General features: G+C 45.4%; 1 protein-coding gene across 2 annotated transcripts in view; it reads right to left on the bottom strand.

The window, feature by feature from the left end:
- Positions 1–223: 223 nt before the first annotated feature.
- Positions 224–21,882, bottom strand: part of SERPINB12 (serpin family B member 12) — a 30,578-nt gene continuing 8,919 nt past the window's right edge. For both annotated transcript variants that reach the window (XM_043889670.1, XM_043889672.1), the window contains 7 exons: positions 12,917–13,102; positions 9,746–9,880; positions 8,895–9,035; positions 7,220–7,337; positions 6,245–6,387; positions 4,894–5,061; positions 224–2,590 (listed from right to left, as the gene is read on the bottom strand). In XM_043889670.1, the coding sequence (XP_043745605.1) occupies positions 2,186–2,590; positions 4,894–5,061; positions 6,245–6,387; positions 7,220–7,337; positions 8,895–9,035; positions 9,746–9,880; positions 12,917–13,084 (1,278 nt within the window). In that variant the 5' untranslated portion in view covers positions 13,085–13,102 and the 3' untranslated portion in view covers positions 224–2,185. The remainder of the gene's footprint in view (positions 2,591–4,893; positions 5,062–6,244; positions 6,388–7,219; positions 7,338–8,894; positions 9,036–9,745; positions 9,881–12,916; positions 13,103–21,882) is intronic.

Here is a 21,882-nt window from a genome sequence, read left to right as displayed (position 1 = left end):
CTTAGATTTTAGAATTACTGTGAGTTTTCATCTTTTTTTATATGTCTTTATATGTACTTAGGGTGGAAAGCTGGGAAAAGAATTATTACTGGCACAAGATGTATTATTCCTAAATAACTGAGAAGAATTGTTAGCTTTATAGGGTATGTATTACTGTATTTTTAGATGAAGAGCTTGAAACTATTTATGTCACTAAAAAAAAGTCAGTTGGTAACACATCATACATATTTTATGACAAAAATGCTTTATTCACTGGGAAACATTTTGATCAATGAAAGGTCAGTAAAGATGGTGTTTACTGACTTACAGATTTAAGAATCACACTCTTCTCTTTATTGTGAATAGATTCATTTTCCCCTCATGATTAAAATTCTGAAAAACCCCAGTGCAAATGAGAAAATATGCATATCAAGGAAAAGAATAAGAACAAAAGCAACACCAGACAATGCCCGACCCATAATACAGGTCATGGTCAGTGTCTAGCTGTGCTGTCAGCTTAATATGGAATCAGCCCTGGAAACCCTACCCTCAAAAAGGAACCACAGGAGAGACTATTTTTGATTATCTGAGATAAAATTGACATGTGAGACATGTATTCTAGGTAAAAGACTTGGAAGAACAGCCTCGTGTCACCAATGAGAATTTTTTTTATGCTATGAGCACGTTTCAGCCATGAGACGCCTGTATAAAGAACATGACACTTGTCTTTTCCAGCACAGAGAGAACTAGGGGAAGGACCAGCATAAGAGCAGGTGAAGTTAATCCACCTTCTCCTGTAAAAACTGCTACAGCCACACTTCACCAACACCAGGGCAGCTGGGAGGAGGGCCGTCACAGGGCAGGGAAAACGGACCACCATCAGACTGGAAATCCACCTCTACGGGAGAGTGTGTCAGTGGTCATTCCAGAGCATGCAGTTGAGGCAGAGATCAAGAACTCAGATCGACACATCGGAGAACAAAGGCCCTGGGTCCTGGGGTCTTGAACGCTCTGGTGTCTGGCTTTCAGTTGATGGGAAGTGGTTTCCACGAGCATTGTGTCCAGGCCCCGGAGGGCTCTTAGGAGGCCTCTGGGAGGACAGATGGGTCCACGCGGCAGAGGATGGAGAGAGGGGATGGGAGGGCCGCAGCTAGGGCAGCACCTCCCTCCCCCCCCCACCCCCGCAGCGTGCTGAGTGGTTAGGAGCAGCTACGTGCATGCCCAGTGTGGTTCAGTCGCTCAGTCGTGCCCGACTCTCTGCGACCCCGTGGACTGTAGCCACCAGGCTCCTCTGTCCATGGGATTCTCCAGGCGGGAATACTGGAGTGGGTTGACATTTCCTCCTCCAGGAGATCTTCCCAACCCAGAGATCCAGCCCAGGTCTCCTGCGTTGGCAGGCGGGTTCTTTACCGTCTGAGCCACCAGGGAAGCCCTTAGGAGCAACTACAGAGGAGCCTTCTCTGAGGACAGGCGTGACGAGACAGAGGAAGTGCCTCATGGTGACGGCTCTCTAAGGAAAACTGAGACGACATCTCTTTTTAATTCGCTGCCTCCTCTCCTAAGTTCATGTCAGATTCACAAAACAAACACCATCCTGCCCTCTGCAGAATGCACGCTGCTGGGGGAGCCTCGCTCCCCTGAGCCGTCACCGAGCCCACCCCCATCGGACACCCTCCATGCCGCAGAAGACAGACAGGAAGAGGAGGAGCACCCCGCCCCGGGCCACCAGGATTGCAGCTGCGGCAGGAACTCGGCTGTTTCCAAAACAGATCCCACGGAAACCTTTTCTCTTGCCACCCGTGGAAAAGTGTTTTCTGAATCTGCCAGTTCCTAGAAGCGGACTAATGACTTGAACTTTCAGGATTCCTTTATAAGCAGGTCAGTAACTTAGAATCTATATCATCCTCAATTATGTTGACCTTCAAGTCACAGCAGGTAAATTTATATGCTTGAAAGCTTAGGGTGGTGAAAGTTTGGGGAGGGAGCAAGGACCTTTTAGTTCTAAAAGACTTAGATGAGAACCTGCGACAGGGTGAGAGAAAGGTCAGGAGAAGTGAGGACCAACGGCCGGAGGTGAGGAGCGTGGAGTCGCGATGAAATTCAGTCAGCTTTGGATGTTAGCGAAAACGCAAATGCCCGTGTGATACCAGGGGTGAAACTTATCATCGCTTTCTCCCAGCTCCAAGCACCAGACCGTGTTCCCCTTTCAAGGAGAGCAGACCCTGCCATAGAAGAGAATGGTTTGGGTTTTGTTGTGTCTGATGAAAAAGAGAAAAGGGCGGTTAGCATTAAATGTCTCCCAGGACGGTGAGGACTTCTCCATACCGACAACCCCACTGGCTGCAACTGCCTGGGTGCCATTTTCATCCACCTCCACAAAGGTTTTATGGACAACTTTTGACAGGTACAAACTGGGACTTGGAGAGATTCCTGTAAGGTCAGCCTTTGTTTCATCAAAGATATCCGTGATGCCCATGTCTTGTAGAATAGGGTTGAGATCATAGCTGTCTTCCAGGGTGAACCGAGGGAAGGAGACGGCTACTCTTTTTTCTGACATATTTTCTGAACTGCTCCAGGCCATGAGTTTTTCGTAGGTGATATTCCTTTCAAGCTACAAGAAGAAGAAAATCATGTTCAAGGTCAGATGATGAGCTTGCAAAGGATGCCCTACACACTTCCAAGGGGGGCCTCAGACTATTTCCACCGCTGGTAACAATCCTCAAGGTCTTTGCCTCAGAATCCTCTGATTTCACTTAAAGTCCTCCAAGAAAATCTCTTTCTTCTTTAACAGACACCAGAAAATGTGGATTCCTCTGTTCTGTGGTGTCTGACAGGTTAGTGTCCAATGCCCAGGAAAGCTCATGTGGTTAGGTCGGGTCAGCTTGGCCAATCTTTGATGTTCTGCAGCTCAGCCTCCTCTTTTATAAGACAGACACCACCACTGGAGTTCTGCAAGGACTGAGCACCATGGTGTCTGCAAAGAGCTTCCCATGGCGCTGCTCTGCTTAGACTCTCTGTCAGGTCAGGCTCTCTGTGGCCCCGTGGACTGTGGCCCACCAGGCTCCTCTGTCCATGGAGTTTTCCAGGCAAGAACACTGGAGTGGAGTGTCGTTTCCTCCTCCAGGGGGTCTTCCCAACCCAGGGATGGAGCCCGTGTCTCTTGTGTCTCGTGCATTGGCAGGCGGGCTCTTTACCACTAGCGCCACCTGGGAAGCCCGCACATAATGCTTGCACGTGATAAACTTGGAATGATAGTTATGATTCTCATTGTCACACCTGTTCTCCCATATCCCTGTATTTCTGTCTCACTTTCTCTCTTCCCCACTCCCACCCCACCAAGCTGAACCTTCATTAATTCCTTTATTAATTCCCCAGCCTTTATTAATTCCTACTTCACAAGCAATTTGCTTCAACATCAGCATCTCCACTTCTGTCAAAGCATGAGGACCAAGAAAGAGGATTAAGCTAAAGAGTCTCTAACTGAGCGACAGCGAAACAGTGTGAGAAGAGGCCAGACATCCAGATATTCAGGAAAAAGGAGGAGTTATTTCATTTGTTGCAATTATCAAGTTCCTCCGCTTCCAGATCCCTTGGTCTGGAAAAATAACTGCAGAGAACCATGAGATGAGCAAAGAAAGCCCTATCTAATATTTTTGGCATTTGTTCTTTCAGTTCAGTTCAATCACTCAGTCGTGTCCGACTCTTTGCGACCCTGTGAAGGTCCAGGGAGGCACACCAGGCCTCCCTGTCCATCACCAGCTCCCGAAGTTTACTCAAACTCATGTCCATTGAGTTGGTGATGCCATCCAGCCATCTCATCTCTGTCATCCCCTTCTCCTCCTGCCCCCAATCCCTCCCAGCATCAGGGGCTTTTCCAGTGAGTCAACTCTTCGCATGAGGTGGCCAAAGTATTGGAGTTTCAGCTTCAGCATCAGTCCTTCCAATGAACACGCAGGACTGATCTCCTTTAGGATGGACTGGTTGGATCTCCTTGCAGTCCAAGGGACTCTCAAGAGTCTCCAACACCATAGTTCAAAACCATCAATTCTTCGGTGCTCAGCTTTCTTCACAGACCAACTCTCACATCCATACATGACCACTGGAAAAACCACAGCCTTGACCAGATGGACCTTGGTTGGCAAAGTAATGTCTCTGCTTTTTAATATGCTATCTAGGTTGGTCATAACTTTCCTTCCAAGGAGTAAGTGTCTTTTAATTTCATGGCTGCAATCACTATCTGCAGTGATTTTGGAGCCCAAAAAAATGAAGTCTGACACTGTTTCCACTGTTTCCCCATCTATTTCCCATGAGGTGATGGGACCAGATGCCATGATCTTAGTTTTCTGAATGTTGAGCTTTAAGCCAACTTCACTCTCCTCTTTCACTTTCATCAAGAGGCTTTTTAGTTCCTCTTCACTCTCTGCCATAAGGGTGGTGTCATCTGCATATCTGAGGTTATTGATATTTCTTCCAGCAATTTGTTCTTTAGTTCTCAGCAAATGAGAAATAAATGTCTCATGAGTTCAGATTCGTATGTATTCTCTGATTCTCTGATAGCCCAGATACCATCCTTCCTCAAGATGATATGATGCAATATAGTGTGTGTTTGTGTGTGAGTCGCTCAGTCCTGTCCAATTCCTTGCGACCCCATGGACTATAGCCCTCCAGGCTCCTCTGTCCATGGGATTCTCCAGGCAAGAGTACTGGAGTGGGTTGCCATTCCCTTCTCCAGGGGATCTTCCCGACCTAGAAATCGAACCAGGGTCTCCCGCATTGCAGGTGGATTCTCTACCATCTGAGCCACAGGGGAGCCCCAAAATACGTTGTTGTCATTGTTGCTCAGTCGCTCAGTTGTGTCTGACTCTTTACAACCCTGTGGACTGCAGCTGCAGAGATATGCAAGTGAAGACTTACCTCTTCCAGGGCCTTCAGGTTGTCCGCGGAGCCAGATGGCAGCAGCACGACCATATCGAGCTTCCCCTTCGTGTACGGAAGCTCCAAGATCTGCACTTTCAGCTCGTCCACAAAGCCAATTCTGAACAGCCCGTTCTGGTTCATCATCTTCACATTCTGCTTTTCACTCTGAGGCGGACACGGTAGAAAGTCACAGCATGGCCACAAGAAGTTCACAAACCTACACAGTCCCCAACTTCCCTGACAACATGGTCCATCCAGATGAGAAGGCGCTTCCCCCGAAAGTTCAGAGCCACAGGGATCCAGTCTAACGAAGCCTTCTGCCCACTGACCAGGGGGCCCTTACTTTGTCAACACCCCATCTTTCCACGGTTTTGGTAGGTTCTTCAGGTCCTAAGACCCCTTGTCAGTAGGATGTCCAACCAGGCGTCTACCCACAGCCTCACCAGCTGAAACCAGCCCTGCCAGCTCCCTCTTCCATACCTGCTCCACCCAGGTTCTGGCCTTCCGTGACGCTCCATCCCTATTGGCCTGGACGGGCCCACAGAAGCATCAGTGGGAAACTGGTTAAATGCTAAGCTTCTGGGTACTAAATAACAACTCCTGCCTCATGGGCTTCTGCCAGAGGAAAGGGCGCCGGAAGCCTCCTGATAGCCTCACAGTACGCGGCAGGCCGCCAACCGACAGGAGCGCGAGCCGCGCTGGAGAGAACAGCACGGCTGTTCCCATTCTGCAGCTCCTGGCTCAGAACACGCCTTTTTCAAGTACCATTTATTATTTTGGAGGCAGTACTTGTGCAGAGAGTTAGAAAATGCAGAAAAATAAGCAAATGTAAACACCATCTCTCTCTCCTGGAGTTACCTATGCTGACAGATAAATGTATGTTCCCTACTGGGCCTCTTTCTATGCATGTATAATACTTATACACAGTTATAAGTCATATGTAATATACTCAATACAATGTATATAATATTGATAATAATATTTGCTTTTTTGAAATAAGGAACACAGGTTTTTGAGGCAAATGCTCATACATGTGAATCTTAATGCGTGAATTTGGCTGAGTAACCTTTGCATTTTTTCCCCCTGGACTCCTAAGTAGGACTAATAATAACACCTATTTCCATAATGTTATTTTGGGGAAGAAATGAAATAGTGAAGGAAAAATGCTCAGTGAAGCACCTAGCACAAAAATGCTTCATAATCTTTAGGCACTGACTTTTATTAATAACCAAATGTTCTTGTAAACGTAAGTCATAACCCAGAGACCTAAGTTGAGATGTGAATATACATACTGCCCATTATTCAGTGGAAATTGTGAGTGAATATCTAGAAAACTGTGCTCTGGTACCTCACTTAGAGAAAAAACGGCATCAACCGTGTTTTCGCAGTCAAAATATTTCTCCCATTTGGCCTTGAAGTAGACAGCGTTCACCAGCACCAGCACAGTCTCATTGTTGATACTGTCCTTGCTGAAGAGTTCCTTGATTTTACCTTAAAAAAAAAGTTTCCAGAGAATATCCTAAATATGAATTGTAGCAAAAGTATTCAAGTAGACAGATTTTTTTAATGCAGTTTAGTATTCCCAAGACTAAAGTATGTCTCATCCAGGAAGTAATCCAAGAAAATTGGTGGTGGTTTAGTGGTTAAGTCATGTCCAACTCTTGTGACCCCATGGACTGTAGCCCACCAGGCTCCTCTGTCCATGAGATTTCCCAAGCAAGCATACTGGAGTAGAAAGCCAGTTCCTTCTCCAGGGGTCTTCCTGACCCAGGGTTCGAACCCAGGTCTCTTGCATTGCAAGTGGATTCTTTAACCAACTGAGCCACCAGGGAAGCCTAATCCAAGAAAACTAAACCCCCCATAAAAGGCAGATGGGCAGATTCGTACTGAAAATATTCTTCCATTTTTGTTGAACTCAAATATTCACTACTCATCACCATCATTCCTTCACTCAGAAAATACCTGTAAATCTAGCTAAAAGTTGGCAAGAATTAGGATCTTCTTATTTCTATTTCCCTCTGAAGAAACATACTCTATTCACCATCCTCCTACTGACCCTTAAAGAAACATGGAACTAGTTGACATCCTGCTAGTATTGTACTTGGCTGAAAGGCATCTCACCTTCATGATGGAGCAAAGGACCATAAATAAGCACCCACAGCATCTAAGCATTTTAACTATTTGACACCTACACAACAAGCTTCGGACCCAATCCACACACACGAGCATCTGGTCCCAACAGACCAGAGACCGCAAAGCGGGGCTGACTTTTTTCTTTTAAATGGAAACGAGTACCACCTCCAATGTGTTGGGTCTTTCTTACCTTGGGATTGAGATTCAACCCAGAAGTTAATCTCTTGCCTGGATTTTTCAGTGTCTTTCTGAAAATCAACACTTTCAACTGTCGTGTGGTAAAATTGAATCACGCCATCTAAGTATTCCTGATAAATTGGGATAAATGGAAATAGTGACATGAAGTCATACAATTACGCTAACAGTTTAGGAGTGAAGCAGTCGTGAGAAGCCTAATGAGAAGGAAGTGTCTGGTCATTTATGCTGAGTGCATGGGGTCTCTATCTACCCCCAGCCTCAACTACACGGAGACATTTCATTGCCTGTAGTGTTAATTGAGGGTACAGAATTCTTATCTGTGGAGTTGTCCACAGTTAAAATGACACTAGCTTTCCCACCAGATTTGGACATTCCATTTGTAGAGACTCACAGCTCGGCTGGTAAAGAATCTGCCCGCAGTGCAGGAGACCCCAGTTCAATTCATGAGTTGGGAAGGTCTCCTGGAGGAGGACATGGCAACCCACTCCAGTCTTCTTGCCTGGAGAATCCCTGGGGCCAGAGGAGGCTGGCGGGCTACAGTCCATGGGATCACAAAGAGTTGGATACAACTGAGCGACTAGGCACAGCACAGCCCAGGACAAACAGCAAGTGACTTTGGAGCCTTTGCCGTAAAACGCTTTAAGTTTTCAGAATTAGAACCCGGTTTAATGGCACTGTACAGAGTTCCTATTCACAGTAATGAAAGCATTTTAGAAATAGGGTGATCACTACACAACACTGAATACAACTAATGCCACTGAATCGCATACTTAGAAATGGTTAAAGTACCAATTTTTATGCTCTAGATATTTTACCACAATTTTAAAGAATTTTGTAATGTAATATATCTAAATCACTGCTGTGAACATTTTTAAAAAGTGAGTTGTATGTTATATGAATTTATATTTCAATAAAGCTAGTTTGGGGGGGAAAAAAACATAAAATCTCATCTCCATCATAAGAGAACATACTAATTTTGGTCCAAGTACGCGAACTCCTCTTAAACACGCCCCTGACACTCGTGTCCCGCCTGTGCATTGGTCACGCCCACTCACGCTCACTGCGGCTCACTAGCTCTCTCTAGTGGCGAGGGAGGAAACTGAAGCCCGGATTCAGCCGCGTCTTTCTCTAGTTCCAAAGCCTTTAGCCGCAGAGACAGGACTTGCGCCTTTTGGCTCCAGTCGGTCTCCTTCGGCGACACTGCACCGCATCTTAAATGAGTACAATTTCATAGGCAGGTGGCCTGATCGTGGCATAAAAAGCGGTTTTAGAGAAGTGCCTTGAGCGGGGAGGGAAGGACCAGCTGGGAGAGGAGCTACCAGTGCCTCTACCAGGCACCGTGAATGGGAAAGACCGTCAAGGTCACAGGAGAGAACGCCGTTACCAAACCCACACGAGCTCCAGGCCTGCAGAGGCTGTTAGTCACGTGACCCTCCCCTTCCCCACACTCCCATCCATCAGGGGACCTCCTGAAGTGTGCAAGTTGAAAACTGGGAGGAGGGCGACAGAAGGTGTGGGAGAGAACGAAACAGGTCCTGGACATCCCACCGTCACCTCCTCCTGTCAGAGGTTTGTGCTCTAGACAGCAGGTGAGAAATCCAGCTCCTTGATGGTTTTGAAATAGTAAGTCAAAGGGTGGTCTTAATCAGCAGTCACGCCTAACTCACCGGGCAGATTGGGAATTCTCGCTCCGCATAAAGCCTGTTGGCAACACTCAGGGTGTAATCGACTTTGATCCTGGCTAATTTGGAGAGAAGCTGTCCGAAATAGCAGCTGAGCAGTCCACTCTCATCCTTTGAAGGCTCGGTCTAACAAAAGAAGAAATAAAAGGTGACCTTTAAAACGCGTTAAAGCCTCAGAAAGCAAGCAGTCATTTCACTTTGTAACCGGTTGGGGGAGCAAGCGGAGAAGAAGCGAGGGACGGAGGGAGGGCGTGGTCCGTGTCCTGGCTCCCACGTTGGATCAAGATCAGGGGGGAAATATGTAAACGGAGACTCCACAGTGTACACTGCATTTTAGATGAGTGTGCCTTGTTTTTCTCTGTTTTCAAAAAGAGTCAAGAAAGAATCTTAAACGTCCTAACGTAGGAGGATATATAAACTAGAGAATATCTTTACCGTTCCTGGTATAAGACAACCCATAAAAGCCTTCGATGTCAGTACAGATTCCAGCAGGAAACAGAACAGCAGAAGTGGAGAGAGTCGTGGGGAGCTACTTCCCCGACCCCATCCTCCTCACCCTGGCTCCATCCTGGGGAACCGTGACCTGTACACCTAGGTGAGTCCTGGGACTGTGGTCTGAGCTTCTTTATCGTAAGCAGAAGATTCCAGATCCTACTCTTTACAGCCAAGGACGCATAAGACGCGTGACCAGAGAGGAATTGGGTCATTTGGGATCATTGCTGTGGCTGTGGGGCTGAGGTCTGCCAGGCTCTCACGGAGGAGAAACGACCGTGGCCTCACACAGGACCGCCCGGAGGAGCACTGCAGACCGAGGGGCAGAGTTCGTGGTGACCCACCTGCAGCGTCAGAGGCCCCGCCACTTCCTTCTGCCCTTCCAGGTTGCTGTCAGCAGGCACTTCCTGCTCTGCTTTTTTCAGACAGGGATCTGGCTCGTTCCCTTTATTCTGGGACAATTCGTTGAAGTGCAGTACCTATGCGAGAGTGGAGATGGGATCTTTGAGACCGCACAAACAGCAGGAAGTCTGAACAGCTTCAGAAACGTTTTTAATAACGTGGCGATGATAAGGATTACAGAGTTAAACAAAATAATAATCAGCGGTTTAAACAACGGTTTAAAGAAAGGCGGCAGCTGGGGAAGGAGAGGGTGGGATGAACTCAGAGAGCAGCGTGGAGGCACGTATGTTACCACATGTAAACTAGGCAGCCGGTGAGAATTTGCTGTCTGATGCAGGGAGCCCAACCCGGGGCTCTGTGACAGCCGAGAGGGGTGATGGGGTGGAGATGGGAGGGAGGTTCAAGGGGAAGGGGACAATGTATGTATGCCTGCAGCTGATTGATGTTGATATTTGGCAGAAACCAACACAATATTGCAAAGCAGTTATCTTCTAATTAAAAGTAAAGTAAAAAAAAAAAAGAAAGGTACATGTTTCTTTTGACTCAGGCTGTGAAGTGGAAGGATGGGAAGTAAACAGAATGCTATGCCCCTGGGACTGCATTTAAAAGAAAGAATGTAGCCAAGCTAAAAGAATATCAAGGCATCCACAAATCACACTTGGCTATGAGATGGCCTGAATTGACTAGAAGTGTAAAATACACATCAGATTTTGAAGACTTCGTATGAAAAAAAAAAGAATATAAAATATTTTATTTAAATGTTTTAACTGATTGCATGTTGATATATTTTCAAGGTATTGGGTTAAATAATATATATTATTAAAATTAGTCTCATCTATTTTTATACTTTCTTAGCATGGCTACTAAAAAGTTTTTAATTACATATGTGACTTAAATTATATTTGTGTTAGACTGTGCTGACCTAGAGCTTCAAATCAGTAGAGCAGAAGATAAGTTATCCAGAGCTTTGCAGAAAGATGGGAGACAAGGGGGGCATCTGGCATCGTCAAGGTAAGTCTGCTGTGACACCCAAGAGCCTGGAGAAGGAGCATCTGAAACCTGGCCTGGAGGATGCCGATTGCACTTTAGCCGAATGTGGCTAATGGAATAAGGGGTGTGTGTGTGTGTGTGTGTGCGGGCACACTAAGTCGTGTCTGACTGTTTGTGATCCCATGGACTGTAGCCTGCCAGGCCCCTCTGCCCATGGGATTTTACAAGCAAGAACACTGGAGTGGGTTACCATTCCCTTCTCCAGGGGATCTTCTGGAGAAGATTGAACCTGCATCTCCTGCATTTCCTGCATTGGCAGACAGATTCTTTACCACTGCACCACCTGGGATGGAGTAATACACCAAATCAAAGTACATGAATAAAGTAGAGTGACCCTAAACACCTGCTGCCTCAATCCAGTAATTCACTCTTCCATCTTAGGGACACAACTGTGTTCATACTTAGCCTCTGCACTCTGGACTAGATCAGGGAATTGTCAGGCCGCCCCTGGAGCCTGTGGTTTACTGGGAGGAGTTGCTCTTGTCAGTGTCATTCATTCCTTCCACACATTTGCATTGGGTTGCTGCTCTAGGACAGAGTCCTGCCCTCTGGGAGGTTACATTCTAGTGGGAGAGGGATGAAATAGTAAGTAATTACTCTAGGTGGTATGTCAGAAGATGGAAAATGCCATGTGGGGGAAAGCAGCTGGGACAATGGGAATCTCAGTGTTGGGGGCCAGGATGCAGCCTTAAGGGGCTTCCCTGGGGGCTCAGACAGTAAAGAATCTGCCTGCAGTGTGGGAGACCCAGGTTCAATCCCTGCGTCAGGAAGATCCTCTGGAGAAAGGAACGGCTACCCACTCCAGTATTCTCTTGCCTGGAGAGTCCCATGGACAGAGGAGACTGGAGGGCTCTAGTCCATGGGGTCGCAAAGAGTTGGACAGGACCTAGCAAATAACACACACTCACACACACACATGCAAACACACACAGCCGTAGATTGAGAAATCAAAGTCAATCTTTTTGAGAAGGTTAACTCTGATCACAGTCCTGAAGCGGAGATTAAATTCTAGATCAGTCACCTAGGGGAATGGGATGGAGCAAAGGCCCTAAAGCAGGAGTGGGGTTGAATATCCCAAGGAAGGGGTGGGAGGTCAGTATGGCCAGAGAGAGGGGAGGGTGGGGAGAGAGTCACCAGGTTGCCCAAAACCTGGACCCCCAACCCTCATAGGCCATTGAAAGAGCTCGGACTTCTGTCATTAGGGAAGTGGAGGTCCAGGTGTTGAGCCAACGGGAAACAGGAGCTGACTTTGGTTTTAAAGAATCTTTCTGGCACCTGGGTTCAGAACACTGACAGTGGAAGCAAGGCCGCTTGTGAGGAATCTGGATCCAGTTGTCAGGGGCAGGCATCAGGGAGGTGGTGGGGAGTGCCAAAATCTTAGATATATTTCAAAAGAAAAGCTAACAGTCCTTTCTGACAAACTTGATGTGAAGTGAGAGAGAAAGGCAAGGAGGACACCAGAATCTTTCACCACTGGATACATAACTGGTGCTTAATACATTTTTATTTAATGGAATGAGTGAGAGAGAAAACACACGCACATATTAAAAAATACTGGCAATACTGGTATCGATAATTATATAGAGAAAAAGCACCAGACATGTAGACAGACAAGGGCTTCCCTGGTGGCTCAGTCAGTAAAGATCTGCCTACAATGCAGGAGACATAAAAGATGCGGGTTCAATCCCTGGGTCGGGAAGATCCCCTGGAGAAGGGAATGCAACCCACTCCAGTATTCTTGCCTGGGAAATCCCTGGCGGGCTCCAGTCAATGAGGTTGCAAAGAGTTGGACACAAGTGAAGCAGCTGAGCACGCATGCAGACAGACAGAGACAGGAGGTTGTGAGAACGGCCATCAGGTTGGTGAGATGGAGCAGTCCTCAGGGAGCCGGAGGCGCCCCTGAGCCTGGAAGTATGGTTGGACTGAAGAGAAAGCAGGGCATGCCCCACAAATGAATCTCGGGGCAGTTACAGTTCCCAGCAAGCCCAGGGCGCAGGGAACAGTCAGGCTTGCCAAGGGATCAGGGCCCGACTCTGCGCCCGGACGCCGCGCACCATCCGCACCTGGTCGATCTGGCGCGCGCTGCCGCTCCTGGCTCCCAGGCGGACCATGCCAAGCGCGGCCGAGAGGCTCAGCGGGCAGAAGAAGATGTTCTTCCGACAATCATCTGTGCTGATCTTTTGGAACAGATCAAAGCAAAACTTGGTATTTGCTGCGATGAGAGAGTCCATTGTGAATCTGATGACAATCTGAAACAAACAAGAAAACAAAACAAGAGGGAGAGAAAAACGATCATCAGGGCACAGTAGGTAAACAGTTCTTTTAAACACCCAAGATACAACCATACACCATTAGTCACTGTGTCATTAAAAACTGGAAAACTCAGGTCATTATCCTCATGGTATAAACATCGAGATGTGGATTTTGACATTGATTCAGATAGAGATCTGTATTCATTAAGTGGTATGATCAGTTTACTGGGCCTGCCATAACAAATTGCTACAAACCGGGTGACTCAGATAACAAAAAAATGGATTTTCCCACGGTTCTGGAGGCCAGAAGTCCAAAACCAAGATGTTGGCAGAACTGCTTCTTTCTGGAGACTCTCAGGGAAGATCCGTCCCATGCCTCTCTCCAAGCCCCCTTGGCAGCAGTCCTTGGCTTGTAGAGACATCTCTCTAACCTCGGCCCCCATCTTCACATCGCGTTCTTCCCCATGTCTTCCATGTGTGTCACACACAGACACTTGCCATTGGTTTAAGGCTCACCCTAATCCAGCACGAATTCATCTTAACTTGTTTACATCTGCAAAGACCCTACTTCCTATAAGGTCTCATTCACAGGTACTGGGGATTAGAGTTTAAACATATCTTTAGGGAAGCACAGTTCTACCTACTTTGTTGTAGAACTGCCTTTAATTAGGTAAATAAAGTCAAAGGCTACCGTTTCCCCAAGGTCAAGTTGACAACCGAGGTCATTCCACCTCCTTCTCCTAAGTGTTTCCCCCGTCCCCTCCCCTCTGTGTTCTACAGCATCGGAAACGTCCAGCAGTCATCTGGGGCTGCGTCCACTGGAACATTCTCACCTCCTTCTGACTCATTCCACATGCAACCTACAGGACATGAGGCTATGAAGTCAGTCATTGGCATTGTTCAAGAGATAATAAGGCTTGAAAGATCTTGGAGGTTTAGAATTCATTAGTGGTTCTAAACTTTGCCCACCAAAAATCTATTCCAGAAGTATCAAGAGACTCTTACAAAGCCTCTACCTTGGACCCATCCCTCTCAGATGAGATGTCCTTTCTTCTGTCTTTTTGCCTATTGTGGTATTCCAAGATGGAAACGTAAGCCCTCTTATTTCTGTTTTTATCACTAGACTAGAGGCCCATAGTAAGTGTTAAGAAATCGCTACTGCATTAAACAGAATGGAGTACACTGGCTTTAGCATCTTCCCAGTTTAGATCTTTTTTTAAAATTTGTTTGCATTTTTATTTCGTTGACCACACCATGTGGCATTTGGGAGCTTCCCAACCAGAGATTGAACCCGAGCCCCTGCACTGGAAGTGCTGAATCCCAACCAGTGGGCTGCGAGGCAAGTCCCAAGTATGGACCTTTTTAGTCTATAAACCCTAATTCAAAAAGAGAGCATTAGGCAACTTTTTTAACCTGTGCCAGATGTGTGTTTTATATATATATATGCAAGTTAGATACTATCACTCCCTTTTAGAGATGATGAAACTGAGGGATTAAATCCCACTTGTGGATTTCTCTGGTGGTCCAGTGATTAAGAATTCTCTTGCCAGTGCCGGGGACACGGGTTCGATCCCTGGTCCAGGAAGATCCCCCATGCCTCAAGAAACTGGGCCCGAGAGACACAATGGCTGTGCCTCTGCTCCCGAGCCTGTGCCCCACTCACCGCCACCAGAGGCAGCCTGCATGCAGCAACGAAGACCCCGCCCAGCCAAAAATAAATTAATTAAAAATTTCACAGACTTATCCAAATTAAGTGCTCTTTCTACTATATTGACTGTTTCTGCTAAGCTGCCCCTCAGTGCCGGGTCTGCTGATCACATACGTGCCTGCTGCATGTGGGTACTTCCTCCTCTTGCTTTACCTTTTGGTCCATTTTTAATGTCATTTTTTTTCTGCCAAATTTGTCCATAACTGTATTTCTCATTTTGTGCTATTAATACTGGGTTCCGGTAAGGTGCTTTCCAAGAAACATATGTTCCTGGTGCGTTTGGAAATTTAATAATGCCTCACACCTCAGAAAGCTAAACTTGGTGTGCTGAAAAATATCTTCACCTCCAACACATTCTGCCTATAAGCACAGCTCATGTAGTGACAAGTTAACTAAGGAAGTAGAAAAATCAAATTTTAAAATATCTGAGTTGAGGCGATTTCACAGGCTTTTGTTAAATCATGAACTTTTGGATACCAAGTAGCCTTATGTTTTTTAAAGCCTTGGCTGTACAACCAATGTTTATATTTGATCAAAATCTTTGGAATGGGAACTTCCCTGGAGGTCCAGTGGTTAAGACTCTGCACTCACAATGCAGAGGGTGTGGTTTCCATCCCTGATTGGGGAACTAAGATCTCAAATGCCATATGGCCTGGCCAAAAAAACAAATTTGGTATCAAGGGAGGGGAAGGCCATGGACATTCTGGCTATTCATTCTCTGCTATTAAAAGAAGGTTTGATACAGACAATATTGAAGAGAAAAATGGATTTGCATTAAAAGACTGAATGATCCCAGCCCAGCCCTTGGCTCCCAGCTGTTTGCACAGCATCACCTTGTTCCCTGGGGGCGATGTGGCCCAGAGTGAAAGGGTGTTGCTTTCTGGCTTGACAACACACAGACCTCAACAATTAGTGTCTTACCTGCTTTACAAAGAGCAGGGTTGTTCAGGCCGGCCACTCCCTTCTTCCCCAGGTTAAAAAAAACAACGAGGCCGTCAGAGGTGAGGGAGCTTGCACAGGGTGACACCCTGGCTGAGAGAAGGATGAGGCCGAGCCCGCCCCTTGCCTGTGCCTGCCCTCCACCGAGCATACTGCTCTGGGCGCTCATTTCTCATTCAGGAATGATCTTTACTCTGTGAGTTGCAGAGCAGCCCCGACCCCCTCCCCACCACCACCACCAAACTCTCTCTGCCCATTTGTGCGTAAAGAACAAGGAATCTGGATTTCCCTGGTGGCCCATGGCTAAGAACCTGCCTTGCAATGCTGTGAACTGAGATCCCCCAAGCCACAGAGCAACTGAGCCCTTATGCAACTATGGAGCCCACAGGCCGCAACTAGGGAGTCCATGTGCTTCCGTGGAAGATCTCACATGGCACCACTAAGACACAATGCAGCCAAATAAATATTAAAAAAGAGAACATGGAATCGGCACTCAATTTTGTGAACTTTGCATGAGTTCCCTAACGTGGCTCCAACTACTATCTTGTTCTTACTTTCGCTGAGCATTAACCAAGTTAGCTGTGACAAACCTAGACAGCATATTAAACAAGAGAGACACTACTTTGCCAACAAAGGACCATCTAGTCAAAGCTCTGGTTTTTGCAGTAGTCATGTACAGATGTGAGAGTTGGACCATAAAAAGACTGAGTGCCAAAGAGCTGATGCTTTCAAACTGTGCTGAAAACAACTCCTGAGAATCCCTTGCACTGCTAGGAGATCCCACCAGTCCATCCTAAAGGAGATCAGTCCTGAACATTCCTTGGAAAGACTGATGCTGAAGCTGAAGCTCCAGTACTTTGGCCACCTGATGCGAAGAGCAGACTCATTAGAAAAGACCCTAATGCTGGGAAAGATTGAGGGCAGGAAGAGAAGGGGGTGACAGAGAATGAGATGGTTGGATGTCAACAACGACTCAATGGACATGAGTTTGAGCAAGCTCCAGGAGACAGAGGAGGACAGGGAAGCCTGGCATGCTGCAGTCCATGGGGTCTCAAAGAGTTGGACTGAATGACTGAACAGCAACGACCCCGTAGGGCCAGTTCTAAGCTTCCACAGCAGACAACATAGCTTCACACCACCTCCCCTTCCAAGGCAGAGATGAAAAGGGAAATAAGAGCAGAGTGGCCTGCGAGCGGCAGTGAATGTTGAGTGACTCTGTTTAAGCATCTATAATAAGGAAAATCCTTCTGGCTTTATGTGAAGGTGAAGTGAAAGTCGCTCAGTCATGTCTGACTCTTTGAGACCCCGTGGACTTACACAGTCCATGGAATTCTCCAGGACAGAATACTGGAGTGGGTACCCTTTCCCTTCTCCAGGGGATCTTCCCAACCAGGGATTGAACCCATGTCTCCCACATTGCAAGCGGATTCTTTACCAGCTGAGCCACAAGGGAAGCCCAAAAGTGGCTCCGTCCTGTGCGACTCTTTGTGATCCCAAGGACTGTAGCCTACCAGGCTCCTCTGTCCATGAAATTTTCCAATCAAGAGTACTGGAGTGGGTTTCCATTTCCTTCTCAGGGGATCTTCCCAACCCAGGGATTGAGCCCAGGTCTTCCACATTGCAGGTGGACACTTCTACCCTCTGAGCCACCTGGCTTTATACAAAACTCTAAAATATGGAAAACATGAACACTGAATAACTTCATTAAATGACATATGGTAATCATCTTCTGAGGGGTTTTTTTAATTTTAAAATTAGAAACTGGCTAAATCTGACAATAATTTTTCCATAAACAAACATTTATGAAGTTCTCCCACTGGCTTAGTCACTGAGTATGAAAAGACAAACTGAACAAGACAGTTTTTGCCTTTGAGAAATCCACACTCAATTGCAGAACGGGCTTCCCTGGTGGCTCAGTGGTAAAGAATCCACTGGCAATGCAGGAGACTCAGATTCGATCCCTGGGTTCGGAAGATCTGCTGGAGAAGGAAATGGCACCGCACTCCAGTATTCTTCCCTGGGAAGTCTCACGGACAGAAGAGCCTGGCGGGCTACAGTACTTGGGGTCACAAAGAGTAAGAGACGACTGAGCAACTAACACTTTATGACTATATATACATACATATACATATTACATATTTTATTTTAATTCTCTTGATTTTTTAAATTGAAGTGTAGTTGTTTGCAATGTTGTGTTGATTCTGGGTGTATAGCACTGTGATTCAGCTATATAAATGAATTCTTTTTTCAGATTCTTTTTTCTTAGAGGTTACTACAAACCTACTACTACTACAAACCTACTATGCAGGTCAAGAAGCAACAGTTAGAACTGGACGTGAACAATGGACTGGTTCCAAATTAGGAAAGAAGTACGTCAAGGCTGTAAATTGTCACCCTGCTTATTTAACTTATATGCAGAGTATATCAAGTGAAATGCTGGGCTGGAAGAAGCACAAGCTGGAATCAAGATTGCTGGGAGAAATATCAATAACCTCAGATATGCAGATGACACCACCAATATGGCAGAGAGTGAAGAGGAACTAAAAAGCCTCTTGATGAAAGTGAAAGAGGAGAGTGAAAAAGTAGGCTTAAAATTCAATATTCAGAAAACAAAGATCATGGCATCTGGTCTCATCATTTCATGGCAAATAGGAAACATGGGAAACAATGGAAACAGTGATAGACTTTATTTCTGGGGGCTCCAAAATCACTGCAGATGGTGATTGCAGCCATGAAATTAAAAGCTCGCTCCTTGGAAGAAAAGTTATGACCAATCTAGACAGCATATTAAAAAGCAGAGACATTACTTTGTCAACAAAGGCCCATCTAGTCAAAACTATGACTTTTCCAGTAGTTATGTATGGATGTGAGAGTTGGACTAAAAAGAAAGCTGAGCACCAAAGAACTGATGCTTTTAAACTGTGGTGTTGAAGAAGACTCTTGAGAGTCCCTTGGACTGCAAGGAGATCCAACCAGTCCATCCTAAAGGAAATCAGTCCTGAATATTCACTGGAAGGACTGATGCTAAAGCTGAAACTCCAATACTTTGGCCACCTGATGCAAAGAACTGACTCATTGGAAAAGACCCTGATGCTGGGAAGGACTGAAGGCTGGAGAAGGGGACGACAGAGGATGAGATGGTTGGATGGCCTCACCAACTCGATGGATTTGAGTTTGAGCAAGCTCGGGGAGTTGGTGATAGACAGGGAAGCCTGGTGTGCTACAGTCCATGGGGTCACAAAGAGCTGGACACAACTGAGTGACTGAACTGAACCACAGAATATTGATTATATCTCCCCGTTGGGTCCTTGTTGGTTGTCTATTTTTATGTAGTAGTGTATGTGCATATATAACTTTTTAAAGTTATATATAATTTTAAAATATGCTGTAAATATATTACTAAACATAGCAATTAATTTTTAAGCATTGCAAGTTTGTGTTTAACACAAGGGCTAAGATTATATTCAAACTTCAACAGTAACTTATCACAATGAAATCTGGCTCCAGATACAAATAGTATATGTTCCCCAAACATTAACAGGAAGTACTTTATATCTAATCTGAAAAGATCCACCATGCAATAAGCTTCTGTTTGGCTAGGTCTAAATCTAAAGGCTGATTGCTGATATAAGCTGCCACTTAATAAACTACAACTTGAAAAACTTGTACATAATTTATCTCAGTCATCATTATCTTCAGACTCGAAACAACTTTTTAAGAGAGAAAGGTCCCTCAAAAATCTGTTCAGCTCAAGAAATTAGTACTACCTTCACCCATGATGACTTTGTAATAATAGCTACCACTTCATTTGAGCCTTCAATGTGATCAGCATTTCATAAATATTGTCTCTAGTTCTCAAAACATCTCGTAAGTCTAGAAAGTATCTTCATTGTACATCCAGCCATTAAGTGATGTAGCTGGTTTTCAAACCAGTCAATTCAGCCCAAGTTCTAAGTCTCCCTCTTTCCTCCTGATCACGCTGCCTGCGGGCGCAGATAACACTCCTGCTGCAGAGCACAACTTAATACCCTATAATAACCTACATGGGAGGGAATCTAAAGAAGAGCAGATGTATGTATATGTGGGGCTTCCCCGGTGGCTCTAGTGGTAAAGGACCCACCTGCCAATGCAGGAGATGCAGGTTCAGTCCCTGGGTCATGAAGATGCTCTGGAGGAGGGCATGGCACCCCACTCCAGTATCCTTGCCTGGAGAGTCCCATGGACGGAGGAGCCTGGTGGGCTACAGTTCATGGGGTCGCAAAGAGTCAAACATGATTTAGTGACTAAACACCACCACCATGGCTGGCAGGAGGTGTTATTGGGACTTAAATATGAAATTATGTAAGTCAGTCTGGATTTGAGATAAGAGGGTTTGCAGTCTTGCAATTCCAATCTACATTTTTTATGCATTTACACAGATTTTAATGCAATGTGGAAAAATTTTTCCAGCAAATATTCAATCTAGAGGGGAACTCCTGGGATACAAAGATGAATAAAAAACATGGAAGTTGCCCTCAAGAGAATTATGCTTTGGAAGCAAAGATGTGTGCTCAGCGTGTGGTCAGTCGCTGACCGTGCTGACTGTGTGGTCAGTTTCTAAGCTGTGTCTGACTCTTTGTGACCCCATGGACTGTAGCCCACCAGGCTCCTCTGTCCCTGGGATTCTCCAGGCAAGAATGCTGGAGTGGGTTGCCATGGCCTCCTCCAGGGGATCTTCCTGACCCAGGAATCCAATCCACGTCTCCTACATTTGCAGCCAGATTCTTTACTGCTGAGCCACCAGGGAAGCCAGCCATCACTGGTGCTACTGAGCAAGTTTAATTCAGGGGAAAAAAAAGATATCACTTTGATATCAATAAAAAATTATCATATTTTTCCCTATAATACTTCCCAGGTAAGTGACTTGTTATTTAACCTCTAATGAAGTAGAAGAACTTTGATTCTCAAATTCAAATTTGTTGTACAAATGGCAGAATATCAGTAATGAGGGACTTCCACCTGCACAATAAATCTGGGGGGGGGGTGTTTGTTTTTTATTTTTATTTAATTTTTATTGAAATATAGGTGATTTAAAATGTTCTGTTAGTTTCAGAAGTTCAGCAAAGTGATTCAGTTACATATATACATATATCTATTTATTCAGGGGCGTCCCTGGTGGCTCAGATGGTAAAGAATCTGCCTGCAGTGCAGTAGACCCTTAGATTCTTTTTTTATTATAGGTTATTACAAGATATTGAGTATAGTTCCCAGGGCCAAACAAGTTCAACAAATTTGAATTTTGCTCTCACAATACTGACAAATCAATTTGCCTTTATTTTTCCATGTGCTTCTAATCTTGCAACCAAATGTATATATGAAACATATTTATATTTGTTCACATGAAGCACACACATTTGTATGTTTCCCATATCACTCTGTCTGTTTTTTATATTTCTATCTTTGCTTCCACGGCTTCCCAGGTGTTTCAGTGGTAAAGAATCCACCTGCAGTGCAATTCTTTACCACTGAGTAAAGATCTCTGCGTTCAGTCCCTGGGTCAGGGAGATCCCCTAGAGGAGGAAATGGCAACCCACTCCAGTATTCTTGCCTGGAGAATCCTATGGACAGAGGAGCCTGGCAGCCTCCAGGCCATGAGGTCACAGAGTCAGACACAACTTAGCAGCTGACCACACAGTCAGCACGGCCAGCGACTGACCACACGCTGAGCACACACCTTTGCTTCCAAAGCATGATTCTCTTTGAGGGCAGCTTCCATGGTTTTTATTCATCTTTGTATCCCATCATAAAGGATGATGGCATATATGAGCACTTGATAAATTTTTATAGATTTATTTGCTATCACTTACTTCTTTTCCATTGCAAACAATTCTAATGCTTGAAATATTAGATGATAATTATTTCTTATTAACTGTATACATTCTGCAGGCAGCTTAATCAATAGATATTATACAATAGAATCAACTTTTGATTAATTTCCTACTATATTGGAAATTATTCACTTATTAAAATATGGTTTCCTTTAAAGTGAAAATTTTAAAGCTTAGACTAAACAGATTTTCTAGCAACCCAAAACATTGTGTGAAATTATTCTTACCTATATAGAATAGAAAGAAAATATTTATATCCCCAA

The sequence above is a fragment of the Cervus elaphus genome, chromosome 27, assembly GCF_910594005.1.
Source record: "Cervus elaphus chromosome 27, mCerEla1.1, whole genome shotgun sequence".
Taxonomy (NCBI): domain Eukaryota; kingdom Metazoa; phylum Chordata; class Mammalia; order Artiodactyla; family Cervidae; genus Cervus; species Cervus elaphus.
The sequence above is the reverse complement of the archived record's forward strand: the minus strand, read 5'-3'. Positions and strand labels throughout refer to the sequence as shown.